We start from the raw sequence: 21,560 nt of genomic DNA on the forward strand, positions 1-21,560 counted from the left end.
TACCGATATAGTGCAGAACGGAAGCCAGCTGGGGCTTTGCAATTTTAGAGAGAAATTATTAATGTGGCGTCAGGGGTGAGGTTGAGACGAGTTTCCTGAGATGCTTATGAAAATCATGAGTCTAAAAGGCATTTCACATCATGGCTGAGTTCTCAGATGAACTCTGAAATGTTGTTATTGTTATCCTGAGTAACTGAGTACTTTGGACAGAATGAATGTCATTTCCTAAAGCCATGACTTTAGAAAATGACAATTGCTTTTACATGTTCAAAGAGATGCAATCTTTTTGCAATACTTTGTCACAATCAAAGCTTGTACCAATGTATGTCTATAGTTTGATTTCTGTTCTCATGAACTTTGTGGAAATCTACTGTTGAGGGAAGAGCTACCATGGATGATAATGAAATTTTATATGCACATTACCCAACCTCTTCTTCTAACACCCTAATTCTAATTATGTATGTCCTCTCCTACAAATTTCTGGCTTCCTCCTTTTGTCCTTTTTATTAGCCCTTGCTTCCCCTCTTTACTGTTCTTAGCAACTGCTGCTAGGAATTTCCTTGGAACAGCTGCTGGACTTCCTTTACACATTCTCACACAAATGAGTTAATGCTGCCTTCTGCTTCAGAAAATACACTTTGAAGGCTCTTTGGGAGAGTAGCAGTACAGCAATTAAGTACTTTTACTGGCACACTAGCTGAAAATTGTTTGCTTTGACTGTCTCTGCAGCTGGTTTTGAAGAGTAGTTTCTTATATTTCTGGCAAGATGGTGACATCTTCCTGTATTTTTCTGTTACCTGTGCTGAATTAAGAGATCAGCAGTAACTTGTAGTACTCTTATTAGGAGCCAAATGTAGTCCTCTGTTACCATGTTGAAAATATATAAAATCGTTTAATCTCAGCATAGATATTCAGCAAATAAGGCCTCTGTAATAATAAAATGTATTTCATAAAACTGAGCCTGATAACTAATGTCATGCCTGCTGCCACTTCCCCTTCAAAAAGAGGCTGTGCTCAGATCCAAGAACAGCGAGAGGCAGGTCTGTGGCAATGATGGCAAAAAAAGGTCACAAATGACAGCTAGCTGACATGGCTGCTGACCTGGAAATCCCCACAAAGCTAATTGCTCTCACAGCTCACAGCCGGCACGTCCAAACAGCTGCTCTTGGACTGCTGAGAGGCTTGTGCTTAAGAAGCTGGCATTTCTTTGGGTCTTTCAGATTGAAATGTGACTTCTCTTCTGTAACAGCTGGGCCTTATGCCTTGGATTTGCTCTTTTTGCCATGCCCTAAATATCTACATCCCCCTAAATTTTCTCAGCTCCCTCTCCACTTTTACCATCAACATCGTTTCCCTGCACTTTGCGCTGTAGCTCTTCAGAGCTGTTGGAATCTGTGGTATTGATGATTCCGAGATTGTAGAAAGTCTCTGTCTTTCTGCCCCATTGCCAAAAAAGAAGCCATAATTCGTCTGTGCTGTTTTCAAGGTTGTTTATTCTTGCTTATCTATAACATGTTCTGCTGCCCTGCCGCAGGTCTGTCCTGCAGGGCAGCGTGTGGGGCTCTGCCCCCAGTGGGATGTTACAAACATTATATACCAGAAACTACATGTGCTATATTTACAATAATGTGCCAATATCTATCATCTACGTTGAACAGTGTGTCCCCAGCCTAAACCAATAGAAAAATGCCAACACTACAGTGAAACATGGAGGGCATGAAGAAGGAGAAAAAGGACAAGACACACCCAATTTCCTCCATCTTGTCCCCTCTGAACCCCTAATCTAGAAACCTAAAATTTTACTTTTGCACTAGTGTCATACTTAATTATTACTCATATCATCACTCAGAGCTTGTAATTCATCCTGTAAGATTGAAAACTCTTTTCCATGGACAGAGATCAGAGACAGTGTCTCTCGGGGCTCTGTACAGGGGGATTCCTGACCCCCTGCCAAGGTCCCAGGCCCTCCAGGGCAGCCAGAGGGAAGCTCTGGATTCCCACACAGAGCCACCATGCTCCAAATGCTGTCTGCTGTTTTCTTTAATGTTTCTAGTCTGTATCTTCTCAGTCTCCTTTCCCCAGCCCCGTGTGCTCTGTGGGACCTCACAAGGCAGCAGCTTCTATCCTTAGTCCTCCAGCCTAGGAGCAGTGAAAGGACAGTCCAGCTGAGTGTGCTGTCAGATCAGCCTGTATTATCTAATATGCTTCTGCTGTTCATCAAACAAGTGGCTAAAGCACATAAAATTAGATGCCAAGAGGATGATTGTTGGTGTTTCCTTGCTGTTTATCAACCCAAGCTTTGCAGATCCAAGGTGCGGAAGAGTTGGTGATGGGGATAGAGTGGAAAGAATTACTGATTCGTCTGTCACTGCTATCTGTACCCCTGCTGCTGGCAGAAGGCCAGACAGCCCCAGCAGCCACTGGAGACAGGACTGAGTCCTGCTGTGTGCTCCTATGTGATTAAGGCCTTTTTTCCCAGTGCATTGTTGTTTGCAATGGTTCTAAAACCAGGAGGTTTATAGCCGGAGATGCAAGGCTTGGATCTAGTTTGGAGGGCAAACAATGCAGTCCTCTGAATACTTTTTATTTTAAATGACCTTTCCAGAAGAGTTTAGTGTCAGTTTTAAGTTCAGCAAGTATTGGGAGAAATCCCAACAAAACCCAACACCACCACTCCATCCAAACCCTACAAAAAAACCCCCCACAAAAACCCCAAGGCAACCAAAACCTGTAGAAAATCCCATGGAAACTGAGCTAGAGTTTTGGCTTTTTAATGTTCTGACTGTGGCTACTGTTATTCTGGTGAAGTGTTATTCTGGTTTGACCAGAATAACATGCTTGTTCATGCTCAAAAAGCAGAGTGCTAGGAAGATTTCAGTATGTAGGTAGTGTTTCGGTTCTTTGCCAAACATGAGTATTCTCAGCTGTCTGAAATTTTGGGCAGTGGGAGTTTCAGTAATATTGGAATTTATGAGGTAGTTTTCAAAGGCAATAGCTAAAGTGCAACTTCTAGTCACCCTAAAAGCCACTTTCTGAACAACAGAAAGCTGCTTTTTAAAACTCCATTTAAAAGGGAAAGATATGTGTTGAGGAAATGTCCTGCCTTTAGCCCACTGAAGTATGAGGATGGTGAAAGACTTTTCCAAAATGCTGTCTTTTCTGTTGGCCAAGTCAGAATCAAAATAAGATGTACTGAAACAATTCAGAACTTGATTGTTTTAAGATGAAGTTTTATTTGTTTCCCTTAATCTGAAGTTGCAAACAGCTCTGTGAGTGTCTAACTAAATGAGGGTCAGGGAGGGAGGGAAAGAGAATTAAGAGAATGAGAAAGTGGTGACTGATAGCTTTCTTTGGCTTGTGAATTGATCCTATTAGGCTTTTCTTTCAATAAGTAAAAATTGTGCTGACATCAAGTATTGGCATATAAGCTTGATGGGAAAGGACTGTAACTCTTTATTATGTTTTTGTGAATGGGATGGGACAAGAGGCAATGGGCAGAACTAATACACAAGAATTTGCACCTGAATATGAGGAAGAACTTTACTGTGCATGTGACTGAGCACTGGAACAGGTTGCCCAGAGAGGCTGTGGAGTCTGCCTCACTGGAGGTAGTAAAGAACCATCTGGACACAATGCTGTGCCACGTGCTCTAGGATGATCCTGCTTGAGCAGGGAGGTTGGACCAGATGACCACTGTGGTCCCTTCAACCTGAACCATTCTTTGATTCTGTAACAGTTAATTGTGGTTTTGATTCAAAATAGCAAAGTTTTTGCTAGGCAGGATGTAGATCTTAAGATAATTTGAATGTTCTATTAGATAAAACAGAATTCAACTGCCTAGTAATGTGCTAAATGTAATTATTCCCTTCTTTATGGTGTTTTAGGAGGGTCTAAGTAATTTTGCCCTGTAAAGAGGCATTTAAGTGAGACTGACTTCTGGTTTCATTTAAAAGTATTTTTAGAAAATTGTGCAATTGAGTAGTCACCAGCTAGCAATGTGATAGAGATAACATTTACCAGTGGTACGTCTGCAAGCTAAAATCAGGAAAAAGCCAGCAATAAGAATAAAATACTGCTTTTATACGTTGCTGCATGTATTTGAAAAAAACCAGTTACCTAGATGCAATAGGAAACCTTGAATTTTCTGATCAAAAAACTGCCACCAGGACACATGATAATCCAGGGGAGAAAAGTTTAGTGTGTTCAAAAATACTAAGGAGTTTTTGGATGTGTCTCTTCTTGGCTGCTGCCAGAATCGGCATAGGTGACCTCAGCAATTTTTCATTGCCCACTTTCCTGAGGTTTTGAGACCCAGTGCTGCAACTTGAATGCTAATGAATTTACCTAAGTAGAAATTGTATAAATACATATTTGTTTAAAAATATTAGACCAGTGCTGTATATACACACTTTTCAGCTACTTGATTTCAGTGTGTTACCTCATCTGTCTCTCTTTTTCCTGTCAAAAAATAGTGCAAGCCCCCAAAGTGGTCCAGAGAGAGCCACTGGACCTGATTTAGACTTCATGGAAGAGATAAAAGAACTTGCAAAGGAATTCATTGATACTACAGAGAAAGCCATGGCCTTAGAAAAGCTATGGGAAGAAAACTCAAGGCTCTCAGGTAAGATGTGATTTTTCTAAAAATTATTTTCTTTTTATATTGGTTAGTTATAGCCATCAAACAAAAGAATAGCTTGGTATTAAAAATGAAATTAGGCAACTAAAATTTTAGCTGATCTAAAAAAAAGCAACTTTTATAATTACCAACACTGTGGCCATCAAAGTTATCAGAGAAAAAAAATTAGCTTTCTAAAATTGTGCCCTTGTATACTTGAGTTACTAAAACACTGAGAGGAAAGCTTAAAAGATAAGGATTAAAATCAGACTACAAGGTTGCTTGGTCTAACGTTCATTTAAAAGTAGATTATGAGGATTTAGCTCTCCCACCCTGTATTTTTCTGTTGTACTAAAGAGTATAGGAATGGAAAACAACAAAAATCTCACACCTGGTGACCTTAGGTGACCTTCAGTCCTGCGCTGAAAGAGTGAGACTGGAAGTAGCAGGGTCTGAGTTTCCTGTTCCATTTCCCCCCACGCTGCACAGCCTTGTTGCTGCACCACTGAGGACCTCCCACTACCTTGTGTCTCTGGCTGAGTTTTCAAGCAGAAAGATTTAGGTGAAATCACAGTTTGCATGGTTGGCTCTCTGGTAGCTAGGACATTCATGTAGTGTTGGTATGAAGATTTTTGCCTCACTTAAAAATTGAACAGTAAGCAATGTCCTTTAAATTGTTTTTGTGATTACAGTAAAAGTATTGGGAAGCACAGAAAATAAAATGGACCACTGTCTTTGGGATATTAGTTGCTTCATATGTCTTTTCTAGAAACATCCTTTGTGCACTGCTTGCTCTTACTTATAATATTGATTTTTCTAAAGCTAATAATGCTTCTCTTTAAAGGAAAATATTTAATTTTACAGGGTTCCATAACATCACCCCTTTTCTTACTGTAAGTATTTTTTACAGTCAATTTCTAGATTACAGTTCTGGGATTTGAGGGTCTTTATTATAATGGTTAGAAATTTGTATCCTGTCAAGGTCAAGCAGACTATCTTAAAAAAAAAAGTGTTTGAAGGAAAAAATGGTGTCTTATAAATTTGATAGATGTTTAATGATTTCTAGATTTCTTATTTAAACCAGTCTTATTTTTTAGTAGCTAAAATCCGCAACAATTTGAAGGATGTTTATTTATTAGGAGCAATTTAAAAGTGCATTTATCAGATGTATTTTTTTCCATATTTGATTGATTGTTACTGCTACTTCATAAAACTTAGATTTCCAGTTTATGACTTGAAATTAGCTGGTAATTTTTAATTGCTCATAAGATCTCATTGATTGAAAGGAGCCATATCAATATGAAATTTCATTTCTTGAATGGGCTATAGAAGAGAAAATATTTTCTTAATGTTGAGAAAAACATTCTAAGTTGACAATAGATGATCATTATTAGAAACAGAGCTTGTACATACACAAGCTTATTTTTGTATAAGGCAGGCTCATGTCACCATTATGCAAAAAAGCCCTAGTGAAATATTAATTTAGAGCAGCAAGGACTGCATTATAAAAAAGTGTGATAAATCCTGTTTTGCAAAGGCATTATATTATGTAGTCCTATGAAAGATGTTGCTTTATCCCAGGCAGATAATCTCAAGAGCCATTCTTATCAGTTATTATTTGAGACACCCTGAAAAGAGCTGTGAGGCAAGGATGGCAAGGCCATCAGGCCTTGATCTTTATACCTTAGACTTAGAAATTCATTATGGGGCTTGAGAACTCAAAGATAATCATTCCCTTGGTTACACCTCTGAGCAGAAAGAGATGTCTTAGCTTTACTTCCAGCTCCATTTCTCCATTGGAACAGAGAGACATATCAGGAACAAAGCTTCCATGAGGTCAAAATACCACCAAAATAATGTGGGATATTGCCAAATCTAGAGGTATGTTTTCAGATTCAGAAAAAATGGTTTAAAATTCAAGAGGCTCAGGGAAATAACAGGCACCTGCTTTTTTTTTTTTTTTTTTTCCCTTTTTATTTTTTCTTTTGTTATTGAAAATGTAGCATGTAATTTTTGGGGTTTTTTTTCCACCTAAAGATGGATTTGAACGAAGCAGAGAAAATTATTTCTAGAGCAGAAAATCTGTACAAGCAACCATATTTCTGGAACTTTCTTCATTCACTCCCTCATCTTCAGCTGAACAGCTTTTATACAGAAGATGAGTTAGCTACCATAACACAGTTTCTAGAAGCTATTCAAAAGTAAGTACTTTCACACTCTTGAAAATGCACTGTTTTAAAATTTTATTTGCAATTTTTGTTATTCTCACAGTCTACTTTATGAAATAAGTATCCTTTACAGTGTAAAGAGGCTAAAATTTTCTTCTCTTTACCAAATTTTGCTTTTATAAAACTGTGTTAGGAATTTTCACCCGCACTGATTCCTTTATAACGATGTTTCACATCTCTGCCAAACTCAACAGAGATGCCCTAGGAGTCTTTGATAAGCAGTTCCATGTTAGCAATGCCTGAAATTAGCCCATCACATAATATGGCTTTGAACCTTTAATGTACTTTGGGGGTCTTTGAAAGACAGAACATATACATATGAATATAAGAAAGTAATAGCTTTGATCCAACTCAGATCTGAATGTATGTAGCACCTGGTCAGTAAGGAAAATTACTCAATTTTGTTTCTTAAGCCTCTTGCTATCAAAATAGCTTTAGGTGTTCTCTTGCAAGAAATGAAGCAGTAAGAAAAAACACTTCAGGGACTGTATTCTGCATCACGTAAAGGGCAGTTGGATTCAGAGGAAGACATAGAATTAAAGCATAGACCAAGACACATTTACAGGAATTTTTAGTAAAATAATGTAATTGTTAGGTGAAAGTCAGATATGTCTTTGCCAGGGTAGGCAGTTTGTTGTAGTAGGTTGATAAGCAATTGTCGCTGTAGTCAATTAACATAATCATAAAGCAAGACAAGCCCTCTGAACCTGTGTGCCTGTGCTAGACTGGCCATGTATCTCACCAGCCTTAGGCCATGGGGAAGCAGGGGCCCAAAGATCATGAATGAGAAATTACTGTGCTGTTCTGCCATCCTTTATCATCCCACTGTCTTTTTTTTAGACTAAAAAACCCCAAACCAAAGAAAACCAACAGAAACAGCTCCCCACCCAGATAAGAAGGATTAGATGACATACCTTTTTTTTTTAACTGGGAAATAAGTTTCTCTTACAATATGTGGATTGCATCTATGTTGGCACTTGATTTTTAAAATTTATTTATTTTTCCCTTATGCCTGAGGAAGTTGTAACCTTATTTCAGCTTGTTCTCTGAGCTATTAACATGCAAAACTACATAGAACACTCAGATGTTTGCATGTGGGTTTTGGTGTTTTCATTTGCTTAGGGTTTTTTAAGATTTCTGTGCCCTTCAGTAATCAAATTTACCCTCATTAATGCAATTTGGAAAGCAAACCACAAAACACAGTGCTTGTTTCTTTACTAGATTCATATTACTATATAACATTCTAGTGGTCCTTTCTAAGGCAGAATTAAGCCAGTAGAAAGGTTCTGAATTTACATTTCCCACTTTCAGGTCTGTACCATCTTTTGCTGTGTCTCTCAGAGGTACTTAACAAAAATTTTCACATCTGTGTGACTGGCTTTGAGGTTTTGTGGTAGGGGTGGGAATTTTTTTTTTTGTTTGTTTCCCCTTTTTTTATGAATGTTGGAAACTGATTATCCACTCTGGAAAACTGGATTCTTATTTGGATAATAAGAAAGGATTACTCTGTAGGAAATGACTGGTAAATTCGACATAAATTTTAAGTAAGTTGCAGTTATATTAACAGAGAAATTTTTTTCACAGCTAAGGTGACAGAGACTTGTTAGAAATTCAATAGGTGTATTTTTATCAATGCATTCTGTAATGCACTTTGTTTAACCTCTTGTGAGAATAAGTATTATGTTGCTTTAAAAAATATTTTTCCTGCAGATTGATGGGAAGTAAAATGTCAGTATTCTGTGTTGATTCTGCCTTCTTGTAGGGATAATAGAATTTTTGCGATAGTTTTGCTCTTATGCTCTTATTTTTCTTCTTTTCTTTTCTTTTTTTTTTTTTTTAAGAGGACATTGGTCCTCTCAGGACACATTTCCTTGATGGAAATTGATTGATCCTCTAACTGTAAAATCTCAATTGTTTAATTGTTCAATTAAACAAATTCTAATTTCAAAAGACATTGCTTTTTCAACAGTAAAAAAAGTGTTTTATTATTCAGTTGCTTGAAGGTTGTCTCTTTCCAGCAAGTCTTTTCAGGTTTTTGGGTATATAGAGCTTGACTTTTGTTTTATTTTCCACTTTCAGTACCTTAGCATCACTGAAGGATTTAACTATGATGCCATTGGGCCAAAGTTTCTATGAAGTGGTGAAAATGGCGCTGAATTTGACTGCTGCATCACTACAGGATAGGAGCCTAGAAGGTAAGAAATTTGCTTCAGATTTTCTTTGAACTACCTAATACGCATGCTGGAAATATACGATAGTAACTTTGGACCTTCTGCTAAGCTCCTGACATGCAGATACTAAACTATATGGCTGTAGTGATAACTCACTTTACTGATCTGCTTTTTAAATACTGATACTGATAATTAAATTTTATCAGACTCTGGCAACTATCAGATAAAAAAAAATCAGACTGGTCTAATACATTAGAAGGGTCATTGTTTAGCAATGAATTTTGGAGGTAGACTAAATAAATGCAAGGGACAGTTTCTTCCATTTGATAGAAGGGAGAGCATTTTATTTTGGACGTGTATGTCAAGCATTATGACTTGTTTACTTTTAGCTTCATTTTTCTGTTTTTATAAATTCTGCTGTCAGCTGAAGGGTTACATTTCTCCATCTGCTGCTTCACTATGGAAGATGAGTTGAATTGGAGAAGGTAGGCTGGCCCCAGGAAAACAAGGAAAGGTCAGGAGCAAGTTTCATGGGTAAACTGAAGCACACAATGTAAAGGTGCAACTGTCTGCTTGGTGTGGAAGCTTAGGCTAAGAGTAATATGCAGTCTAAATCCCACTTCAGCTGCAAAAGTAAAGGCTGATGTGGGACAAAGGTGATGTGCTGGAGCCCTTGCACAGAGGATGAACTTGATTTCTCTGGAACTTCTAGTATTATCCTGTTGCTCTCATTCTCAGTAGTGATTCACACCCAGTCCATACACACACCTTTGCATGCCTTTGTGCAGTTCAGAATGGTACCCTACTGAATTTCCTGGCAATTGCTATGCAGGCGCATCCCACCATCATCATATCAAGTGCTGAAATTCCATCACATTAACTGACTTTACCACTAATGCAATCATGGGTTTTAGCCTAGGTAAATTTGTGTTCTGGTGCACACATCCTGCTGTCCCCAAAAATCTGGGAACGTGATACTTGGATCTCAACAAGTGAGAACCACCAAGAAACAACATGAATAAAAAGAATTAATTACATAAACCAAAGATTTTCTTTCTTTCAGCTTTTCAATACAATCTTTCTTTCGGGGATGTTTTGTGGAATCCGCTTGCTGTGAAAGCAGAACTTGAATCCAGGTTTGGTTTTGATGGCCCTCGTGTTGAGAAGCTGTTAAGTTATACAGCACAATTAACAGAGGTAATTCAGTTAAAAATTTTGGTGTCTATCTCTTTGATATATTTTTTTAAATTTGTACCCTGAATGTATTTTCCTGCATTACAGAAGCTTAGCTTTGTGAAGCAGCTACAAGGTTACTAAATATCCTGGCTTCATTCCCGTCAAATAAATGTCTAGCTTGAGCTGAAATCTCTGCACGTGAAGATACTGATAGGTCTAGTTGTATGCACTAATGAATTTATGTTTCTCTGAAGTCACAACTGTGTATGACAGAGTCCTGTGTTTGTTATCCAAACTTGTAGAGAATTCTGAGAATTGTTTCACTGAGCTTTTATACCAAATCCTTGATTTGAGTCTGACAGGATTAGTTTGTCTGGTAGCATTTTTCATCTTGTTTGCTGGACAAAGAATGCCTGTCTCTTCTATGTGTAAATTAAGGGAGACCAGGAGTCCTTTCTTCTCAGTCTTGATATGAATGTCTCAGTGGTGCTTAATCAAATATGCTGGTGATGCATCACATTTAGAAGAAAATCTTTCTTCAGATAGGGCATTCTAAACCTAACCTCTAGACCAAAGTGGTCTGTGGTGGTCTGGTTTGACTGCAGACAACTGGAAACATCTTTTGAATTTGAACTTAAGTCCACAGTTTCTTAATAGAACATGTTGTTCTTCGCAGAGCAGTACAGTTTTCTATACTCCAGAAGAGCTCATTGTAAAAATAGCTGATTTAAACAAATGGATAAATTATTAAAAAAAAAAAACAAAAAAACACCTGACTTTTGAATGGTCTTTTAATGAAATATCAGTGATGGCCTTTTTGAGCAAGTGAACTGCATTCAACTGCAGCTTGGTAGCTGTGGTTGACTATGAAATCCCAGGCTAGTCACTTGGTAACTATTTAAACTGGTATCCCAATATTTTGTGCTTGTGTTAGAACACTGAAGACCATAAAAACCTATGAAAGCAGATATGGAAACCTGGATAATGTATGTTTGGAGCCCTTCAATTCTGTGTCTAATGTCCCATTTTGTTTGGTGTCAAAGCACATGCAAAATCTTATGAATTTATGAATTCTCTGGTCAAAGTTGAAAGGAGCAAGGATGTAAAGTATCTCAGAAAGGCAACAACAGAATTAAAATGTGTGTCATTGTTTTTGTAAGCTTTAATAATATTTATAGGCTTGGGAGTATTTAATTATTCATCACAGAATTAAAAAATTCGTCTATAAGGAAAAAATTCTGTTCTCTTGGCCAGTCTCTTGAAACCCACCAACCTCAATTTAAAACTAGTCTGCTGCATGTAATCACTGGTTGAGATGCATCATTTTACAAAGTGCTTTTTATATCAGTAATTTTTTTACTTGTGAGGTTATTTCAATATAGTTATTCTACTGAGGGGTACTGTATCATAATCAAGTTAGTTCAGTGCCAGCCTGCAAATTACTGTAGAAGTAGCAACACCAGTGTAGCTACAGGGTGAAAATTCCTTCCATATACAACTCATCATTTTGCCTGGTGTGTATGAGCACCTTAATGGGGGTACTGGTATTTTATACAGCAGTCTGCATGTAGAGTACTTTGAAGTATGTGCCTGGGAATGTGAGGCTGGGTTAAATGGGATTTGTTCTTGCTGAAGAGGCTATTGTTATTATTATTTTCACTAGATAAGTAAGTTGATAGGAGAGATAACACTCAGCAATGCTCTTGAAATACTCATCAATTCCTTGTGTCCTTGTCAGATTCCCACAGGAGAGACACTGGAGCAGTTTGTGTGCTCTGCTCTGGCTGTTGTCCCAGAAGATGAAGCAAACAAAGAGAATAATGGAGAGGGCTGTAACTCTACACAGCATGAGGCCAAACTGTATCTTGTTCATGCTGTCAGCAAGTTCAAACTCTATGCATGGGTAACTTTAATAAGTTAATAGTTTGAATTCCCAGTTTTTGCATGTAGGTTGTCAGCAGTAACTCAATTGAACTTAGTAGTAACTAAGTTATCTATAAAATTGTTTTAAAGAAATTTCTTGCTAATAAAATTAAATAATCCTTATAAAGAATCATTACAGTGGAAGTATAATCTATCATCATATGTCCACTTAATCCGATTTTCTCATTAACGGAGATTCAGATTTAAAATGTAACAGGGAATGTAATGAAATATACTGCAATGCAGAGACGTGTCAGAGGAAAGTGCCTACTGTTCCAGTAACATTTACTGTTCCACCTGAGACTGAATGTTGGACTGAAAATTGACTAGACACCTCCATTGATATGTAATTAATTTTTCCCCCCTCCCCACTGTCTCCAGCAATAGTGGCTGAAGCAAGATAAAAGTAAACCTCCAGTAGAGACCCTTAAAATTCTGCTCTGGCAGAATAGCTTGCCATGAATTCTCTGTAATGACATATGTGTAGTAGCATGGATGAAAGAATTAAACAGTCACATATTTCCTAAGAAAAACACCCAGCTACCTTAACACTGGTATTTGTTTTTATACTGAAACATACTGTTTTTCTCCATTAAATAAAAGAAGAATCATGTATTTAAGACTCAATATTATTTAAAGAGAACATGTAGAGCTTCCAATGTATTTCCTCAAAAATGTAATATTTGAGAAAGTTTCCCTGCTATATGATGATGTAGGAGGTAATAATTCAATATTCAATAAAATTCAATATTCAATAAAAATAATGCACTAATTTTGCTGTAATAAAATCCAGTAGTAATCTCAGCCATGATTTTAAAACTCTTAGCATGAGTTAACAATCTTATTATGGGAACCATAAATACTGTAAGCTGCTGGCCACTGTGAATTATCTTGGTGAACAGAATATCACTTAGAGTAAATCTGGCAACAAGAAGAAAGGTAATAGTGAAGGAAAGGAGAGCAGTCAGTAGTTTTGGCCAAGCCTTGTTATGCTTATTTCTGGGCTACACAATGGGAGCGTTCAGGCTTCTTCATCATCTATGTGTTATGGGACTCCAAAACCATTAAGGCTGCTATCTTCCATCGTATTGGCAGTGTAGGCAGAAGTCTGGTAAAGGAAGCCTGAGTAATTGGCTGTGGAGGTCAGCTTTTGGTTGATTTCAGCCTCAGTCCATCTTTTTTCCATTCTTGGGTCTTTAGGCAAGGTCAGCACCACATAGGATGTCAGTTGTCTGTGGGCTGTAGCCCATATCATTGTCAGTTTGAGTGTCAGTCAAAACTGTATTGAAAATCATTGTTTGTCACGTCAGTAATTTCAGAGACTAGAGAGGTTGTGAGGGAGAAATTTTGGTATCATTGTTGATTGTGTGAATTTTTTTAAAGACATGCAAATTTTGTGTACTGCCTAAGAAAGCTTTGATTAATGAGATTTTCTGTTTTGCACTCAATCCACTAGGTGGTTGAACAATGGCTCGACAGCAGCAGTCTCTCTCAGAATCTCCTTCTGGATTTTAGAAGAATCATGGCTGATTTAATGTCTCAATTTCTAGATGACAGGGAAGACTGGAAATTTTTTTCAGAGATAAATACCCTGATCCATCAATGGAATGAGAAATCAGATGCCTATTTTTCAAAAGGATATGTTTCATCTCATGATTGGTAAATTGTACTTATCTTTCTGCAATTTTTCTTATAAAATTAGATCCAGCTGAATATTCATTTTCACTTTGCATTTAATTTATTTCTGGTTTTTTTCTGTTTTGTGATTTTATTTTTTTATTCTGTAGTTCAAAACCTTGTATACAGTTAAATAATTGTGCTAATGCTTACATATTCTGGAAGAGAAATTAGGTTTGTGCTTCAGAATAGAGCTTCCTACAGGTTTAGCAGAGGATATGACTACTACATAATCAGGAATCACAGGAATCAGGAGCTGTGGATAATTGGCATTTGGAACTAGGACACAAATTAGTTATCTTATTCTGTGAACAAAGTTGGATTCCCACAAGTAGTTACTGTGATTAAATAATACTTCTCATGTATAGCAAGTCCAGTGCACGTGAAATATTTAGAATTTTTATTGTAGAAGTCAACACAGTTCTGCAGGAGATCTTGTAACAGAAGCCTTCAACAAAATCTACAGCCTATGGAAAATGGAATTTTAAACACATAGAATTAGCTGTACATAATGTAATTTGCAATCTCATCTAGGGCACTCTGAATCTATGATTTCTTTTGATGTTTTTTCACTTTCCTTACAGTTTCAAGTTCTCTGGTTCATGACTTAATGCAAATGTAAACACTTTATATGAAGATTCGGCTGTAAGCCCTGTGCTTATTAAGAATTATATTTTTTGTCAAGCTGTTAAAATATTTCTGATCTGGAAGGTTCTACAGAAGAGTTAAGCTGTACATAAAGGGAGTAAATATTTGTTAGCAGAGGCTCAAGAAAGGTCTATGGCAGAGCACAGAAACTGATGCTTCCATCTTTCTAGAGGCACACTGGATGACTTGCATCATTTCTGGTAGTTATAATATTGGCCTCAGTTTCTCATTGCTTGTAATTACTTTTTCATATCAAACACTATAACTGGAGGAGATATGATTCATGTTATACAAGTCAGCCTCTGAGGATACATCTGAAAGAAACAATCCATTATCAACTAGTAAGGGAGACATTGCAGTCAAATTGTTCAAAAATTTAGTAGGTATTTTGAAAGTTGGTTCTAATTTATAAAAGGAAACTGCTGTGCTGCTGCAATTGTTAAGCAACAATGAAGTATTTTTTCAGCTGTTTTACCCTTTTGTTTGCAGTACACAATGTTTTTGTGCTCTACCTCTGTTGATTGCAGAGTCTGGAGAGAAAGAAAATATATTTAAGGAGAAGATATTTTCAACTTGAGGCCGTTACATTCAAAGGCTCTTTCTTCCATGCACCTCCTCTTGACCAATCTTATGGGGCTAGTAATTTTTATATTGATAAATAATACTGACACAATAGAAACATCAGTGGGTGCATTCCAATTTTCACTGTGATTTCGTGTTTTTGTAGATATTAAAATAGCAGTGTTCAGCTACCAGACAGTCAATTGGAATGTTGTAGCTTTCAATAATTTTGAGAAAACAAAGAAATTATTTAGAATTTATAGAAAATTAGAGTTTTTAATTGATTTTATCAATACATTCCTGTCTGTAAAATAGTTTGTGGAACATAAAATCTTTGTTCTTTCAGCAGCTGAAAATGTCATGTACTCAAAGGTGTTGGACTCTTTGTGGCTTGCACAAATCAAGCTTACAAGCTTGATTATAAGTATTGATAAATGCACAATTCTTTAACTGCTGTTTACAGTCAGGTTTTGATTTGAATGAGGTTGTGACTTTCCAGTAGGATTTTTTTCACATTTTTTGAAAACCAAAGCAATTGTCGAGTTTTGCTACTTCACATGTTGTGATGATTAATTTGTGACTTCTATTTAAATTATATTTAGAATTTCTTTGAATTAAGTAAATAAAACTAGATTCTAAAATTTAAGTAATATTTATAAAATTATTGTATTTATATATATTATATATATTTATATATATTTATAGAATTATTATAAAATAATTTTAAAATTATTGTCTGCCTGCTAGGTAACTAACAAGAAAAAAACTTATGCTTAATTTTTCAGGATTTTGACATCTTTCAAAGCGTTTTTGAAGACAGAAGAAAACTTAAGGATTTTTGGTGAAAAGAAAATGGATCCTCTTTTTTATCTTGTAGAAGTCATAGAAAAATTTATAATGTTTAATTCCTCAGTTTCTTCAAATATGTCTCTAACTGAAAATGCCTTGAATAATGCAATTATATGGATAAAAAATTTTTTTGAGGGGGCGGAATCTGCCACCAATTTCTCTCTTGCAGTTTCTGAACTCCATAATGACCTACAAAAACATTTCCAGCCTCTTCAGAGCATCTGGACAAAAAAGAAGACAGAACTTTTCTGGCATATAGTGGAAATTGTATTCCATGAACTAGATTCTAGGCTTTCTCTCTTGAGTCAAGTAGGAGAGGAAGAGGTAATTGAGACCTTATCTAGAATTTTATCTTCTACTACAGAAAATAAAATCTATAATAGAATTATAGTGCTGCTCAAAAAGATCCTGACTGATTGGCCAGAGTTAAATATTACTGCTTTGGACCATTTAAAACAATTCAGTGGAAACTTCCAAAGAAATCTCTATGAACTTGAATCATTGTCTGGTGATCATGTCAATGTCTCATTTAGCACAATTCCTGGAGTGAGTAATAATGCATTTTTTATATATAAGGTACAAGAATTAGAAGAAATTGTGCATGATTTTCTCAGAAATATCAAAAAATTAAACAGTACTATTGTGGCCTCACTTGTTCCAAAAATTCTCTCTCTCTATCAGAATGATGATATGGTTTTAAATATTAAGAGCAATAACACTCTGTTAAAACTTCTTTATGAGGCTTCAAAAAGTATGTCATCTTCTCAAGTATGGCATGATTTGCAAAATAAGGAACTAGTTTTTGATTTTCTGTTTGAAACTTTTGATCTTCTCTGGAACCTCACCAATAAGTCTCTCTGTGAAAAATTACTATTAATTTACAACTACACAGTGTTTCAGGCACAGCTTCTTGCACAGAATGGAAAAAAAGATATACAAGTCATTTATGACACTCTGAGCAGCCTTAAAACTTTATTTATAGATGAAGAGTTCCAAAGCACTCTCTTATGTTATTTGGAAGAGCTTCTTGACCTGTCTTCAGGATGCCTGGTAACTAATGGATGCACTGATTTCTATCTAGCAAACACGAGTTCAGTAGAACATTCAGCAGAGGTTTATAACTTACTTCTGCTTCCATTGGACAGTGTCCTGTCTGATGTAACAGACTGGGGAGATAAGGTAGCTGTGCCTTCTGCTTTGCACTGCACTTTTACATGGCTTCAGGCATGGACAGAGATTTTTGAAGAGGCATCGGAAATCTTGAATTTGAATTCAACCTATTTTGTCTGCCTAAGAGATGATTTGGCATATTTCTCTGAAAACTTTTTAAATGTAACTCAAGATGAACTGTGCAATAATACAGCTATGGCTATTGTTGAAGCTACAGGAGCAGCAATGAAGCTTTTAAAATCTGTATTTCAGGAAACTGGTCAGGAAACTGGCAATTTAAATGACTTGAAAGATTTTGAGGCTTTCCTTGTTAATCTTCAAAGGGTAATTAACAATGCATTTGAAGTCACAAACTTGCTTAAAGATAGCAGTTTAGAAAGTGTATTAGAGACAATGGGAGCTGTGATAACTAAAATGCGGAAATCTATACTGAAGATTGCTAATGAAGAGTTTTTGAATTCTTGGCTTGATGCTTTCATCTCAGGAGGATATGAGGGAGAAGATAAGCGTGCTGGTGTATTTTCCATTGAAAATTCCCTTTCTACTATTCTTAAGCTCTCACAAGAGGAGCTTGAAATTATTCTCATGGAGATAAATGACACATCTGCTTTTTTAAAAAGTTTACCTCGAGACAAATATATGGTTTGTATCAGCATTTTCCAGAATATTACCAAACTAATTTTGGGTAATAGTCTGAAAGACATAAGCTACTTACAAAAAAAATTTTCATCTCATCTTAACTCCTTTCTGAACTTTCATAGTACAGTGGATGAAGCAGAGGATTGTAGCACATGGATATATGGATTAAGTAATTTCACTGAAAAATACAAGTCACCTTCCCACCTTGAAAGTGCAAGACATATTCTTTTTCTTCTGAAATCTCTGGGAAATGCTGAGACAGATGCTAAGCTAATGAATGTGATGGACTTTGTTAATTTGTTTTTTAATTTGACACTCCCTGAATGTTCCCTAGGTGCATCTAATATGATTTGTGCAAGTGTTTATTTTAATATCGTAGCAAAAACTTTGAAACTTATTCTCCCCGAACTTTATGTAAAACATGACATTAATGTGCTTGAATTTATTTCTAAACTTTTAAATAATTCTGGAGAGAAAATTCAGACCATTATCAGTGATTTAGTTGGGAGCTCACTGTATATATCAAATAAGACCCATTTTAGTCAGTCAAACCGTGGTTTTAACAGGACTTCAGGGATGCTCCTTAATCCTTTTCACCACATTCATCTTATATCAGTGGAACTTTTGTCAGAAATTCAAAGTCTTCTGAAAAATAAAAGTTTTGAATTCCAAGAAAACAGCTCCTCTCATTTGGACAATGAGATTGAACCTTTCTTACATGGGAAAAATATCAGTTTGCTGATGGAGTTCTTTCAATATATGATTAGAAAACTCGACTCAAACTTCCAGAATGAACACAAAACATTTCCTCAGAAACTGATAGAAACAGCAGGTTTGAATATTGAACTGGTAAGGGAGGCACTTGAAATTTTCAAATCTTCTACTTTTATTGTCTTTCCATTAGGAGATGAAACGGATTTTCTAAAGCATATAGTTGCCTTGGTGCAAAACATGAGAAACATGGATGTTGAGTTTTTGATAAGTAGATTCAAACAGATCCAGGAGAACCTAGAAAATTTCTTTAAAAATATTCGACCTTTTAACCTTGGGAACTCTGAGCTAGGTACCTTAAGAGACTGGTGGGATGCATTTGAGAACATATCATGTTACTGGAACCTGACTGGTGTACGCCAAATAACACAGCTTTTTGAACAAGATGAGTTCTACAATACAGAAGATGTGTTCAATCTCCTCTTTGATGTCATCAGCCTTACAGAAAGATTGGCTCATGAAAACATTACAGAAGCACTAACTGAAATATATGCTTTCATACTGACTCAGGAAGAAAAAATGCCAATGTTTACTGACGAGGAGATCTCTAACCAAATTGAAGATCTTCTAATGTTGCTGGAGGCATTGGCAGACATCTCTGATGAGCCTGGAGAGGCCTCTGTTTGTTTTCCTGCAGCGTTCTGCTGGACTTTCACCACAGCAACACCTCAGAGTGATCCCACTGTTAAACCTTGTGACTTGGTGCACACCAATTCTACTTTTCATTACAATGCAGTCATTGAAATCATTAAGGAGCTTAAACTCATCACTCTGGATGACAGTTTTGCTTGTTCTGTGGAAGACATTCAGATGGATATCACTCGCAATCTGACTTGCTTTTTTCATCAGATTAAAGAATGGCACTCTATATTTTTGAAGTTTTCTGAGCTCCATCATATAAATAGCTCAGTTCTCAAAGAACTGCTAGATTTTTGGAATGAGCTATCCCTTTATGCTGTGCCACTGCAGGTGAATAATACATATGCAATCAATTGTTCCTTCACATCAAAGAGCCAAATGGCTTTACAAATCATAGAAACTCTGGGCAGCGTTTCAGTGTCAGAAATGGAGATGGCCAAAAGTCTTCTTGAACAGTTGAATAATCTTTATGGTGGCCTAAGTTGGAACAGTGAGTCAAGAACATCACTTGAGAGTATTCTTACTAATGTTAAGAATGTGACCATTGAAGTTTCCAGACTCCTGAATACTGAAGCTGTCCTTTCTTTTCTTTCTGTAATTCAGCCTTTAATGACACTGTCATCTGTTGGAAACCAGACACACGCAATGCTTATGACATTATCAGCTTTAAGTGGGAACATCAATGTGTCTGACAACTTTAAGATCTTCTTGTTTCCTGTAGTTACAGGCATAGAAAATTTATTGGTGAATTTTAGTGTTAGACACTTCCTTGTGGTGGTAGATCAAGTGTTTCAATTACTGAAGTTGGCCACTGGACAGTCCTCTTCAATGGCGTCTGATGTTTTACTAGAGCAGAATAAGACATCATCTGAAGATGCTATATCAAGAAATTTTGAAGATATACAAGACATTGTGAAGATCATTCTATGTAACTGTAATGATAAAAATTATTCTAAACTAATGCATGCCCTAATTCTCCTTATGACTAATGAAAGTTCATCAAATGACCTACTGCTGGCTGTCAAAGATATTATTGCCTTTCTGGAGCTATTCCAAAATAAGTCTAAGAAGGACCATACTGGTATGTCATTTCGTGACAGTCATTTTAGCAGAGAGAAATTGAATAATACTCACCCTGGTTTTTCAGTTTTACTAAACAGCCTCCTTCATATGGTTGCTGATCTTGATGTTGTAGAAGAAGCTTTGCATATAAACAGTACTGAGCTTCATAAAGTTGACTTTATTGATTCATTTTTTTATAATGCACCGTATAGAGACACTTCTAGTCAGTCGCAAAGCAGAACTCTGGAGATCATGCAAGAGATTTTGCAAATAATATTTCAGTCTACTGCAGAACATGACATGAATAAAACAAAACCTTTACTAATGAATTTGCATAAGAATGTAATGGCAGAATTGAGGTAAGTGTTTTCCATGTACTCATTTTGGGAAGTGTGCTGACAATGAGAGAAGGGCTTTCTGTTTATGAACAGCTCAATCAAAACTTTTATTAAGTTAACTATTAAGTGTCTCATTTCAGATTTGTTCCAACTTATGTTGTTCAGACCAGCTATATTTGGTATCAGAACACATTGTGGACCAGATTATTATGTTTAGTTTATGTTTACGTTATGTACTTAGGTCCCATGTATTGACACTTAGTTTCTTTGGAACTATAATAAAACAATTATTTAAAGATACTTGTGTTTTAAAATTCTTGCAGGTCTGAACACTGAACCCCCACTAATTGGCAGGCAACAGTAATTTTTATCTTTGGAGCTAAATGTTAAGGAATGCTTGAGCCTAATGCTTTGTGATGTGTGTGGAGGTTTTTTCTATATCCAAATACAGCTATATAAAGTTTCTTTAACTTAAATTTGTTGATGTGTTATGGATATTGTGTTAAGTTGTTCAGTTTAACAAATGCAGTGTCTGAAGGAATCTTGAACCCACAATCATATTTGCCTGATTACTCAGATCAGATGTAATCCAGAAGCAGAGGAAACTGCTTCATATTTACTGATGGTTTACTTAATAAAAGGCTGGAGTTGCTGCATTTAAACAAAATTGAATGAACCACAAGTTGGTTGCTCCAAACAGCTCTAGGGTATCTTGCTGGTGGAGCTACTGGTCCTACTGACATAAACCAGCTGAGAAATGGCAATGTAAAGTTGATGCTGTGATGTGGTATTTTGACCTTTATGATTAATTTTATGTAAATACATAAAACCATTGTCCTTCAGGGCCAAGTATTATCCTAATATGTTGAAAAATATCAAAAGCAAGTATTAGAATAGTGGTTTATTTTCCTTACATGTTGATTATTTGCTCTTTACCATCAAGTCAGTATGTTCTGTGGGCTCTCAGTGTTTCTGAAGCTATTGCAATTTTGCTTATTTTATGAAAGTATTCCTAGTGTATATTTTTTTAACATGTAAGTATTATATTCTGATTTTGAAATAGTTCAAACAAATGTAATAACTACTAATACTA

The 21,560-nt window shown here is 36.2% G+C and overlaps 2 protein-coding genes across 2 annotated transcripts; both read left to right on the forward strand.

Annotated features, from left to right (window-relative positions):
* Positions 1-5,472: 5,472 nt before the first annotated feature.
* LOC140682354 (ATP-binding cassette sub-family A member 13-like) lies at positions 5,473-14,396 on the forward strand. Its single transcript, XM_072924273.1, has 7 exons — positions 5,473-5,508; positions 6,653-6,816; positions 8,923-9,038; positions 10,078-10,211; positions 11,929-12,093; positions 13,570-13,772; positions 14,375-14,396. The coding sequence occupies exons 2-7, from the start codon at positions 6,653-6,655 to the stop codon at positions 14,394-14,396; spliced, it is 804 nt and encodes a 267-aa protein (XP_072780374.1). The 5' UTR covers positions 5,473-5,508.
* A 1,393-nt stretch (positions 14,397-15,789) lies between these two features.
* Positions 15,790-21,096, forward strand: LOC140682372 (ATP-binding cassette sub-family A member 13-like). Its single transcript, XM_072924351.1, has one exon. The coding sequence runs from the start codon at positions 15,852-15,854 to the stop codon at positions 20,490-20,492; it is 4,641 nt and encodes a 1,546-aa protein (XP_072780452.1). The 5' UTR covers positions 15,790-15,851; the 3' UTR covers positions 20,493-21,096.
* The last annotated feature ends 464 nt before the right edge of the window (positions 21,097-21,560 follow it).

Source organism: Taeniopygia guttata, chromosome 2 (assembly GCF_048771995.1).
Source record: "Taeniopygia guttata chromosome 2, bTaeGut7.mat, whole genome shotgun sequence".
NCBI classification, from domain to species: Eukaryota; Metazoa; Chordata; class Aves; order Passeriformes; family Estrildidae; genus Taeniopygia; species Taeniopygia guttata.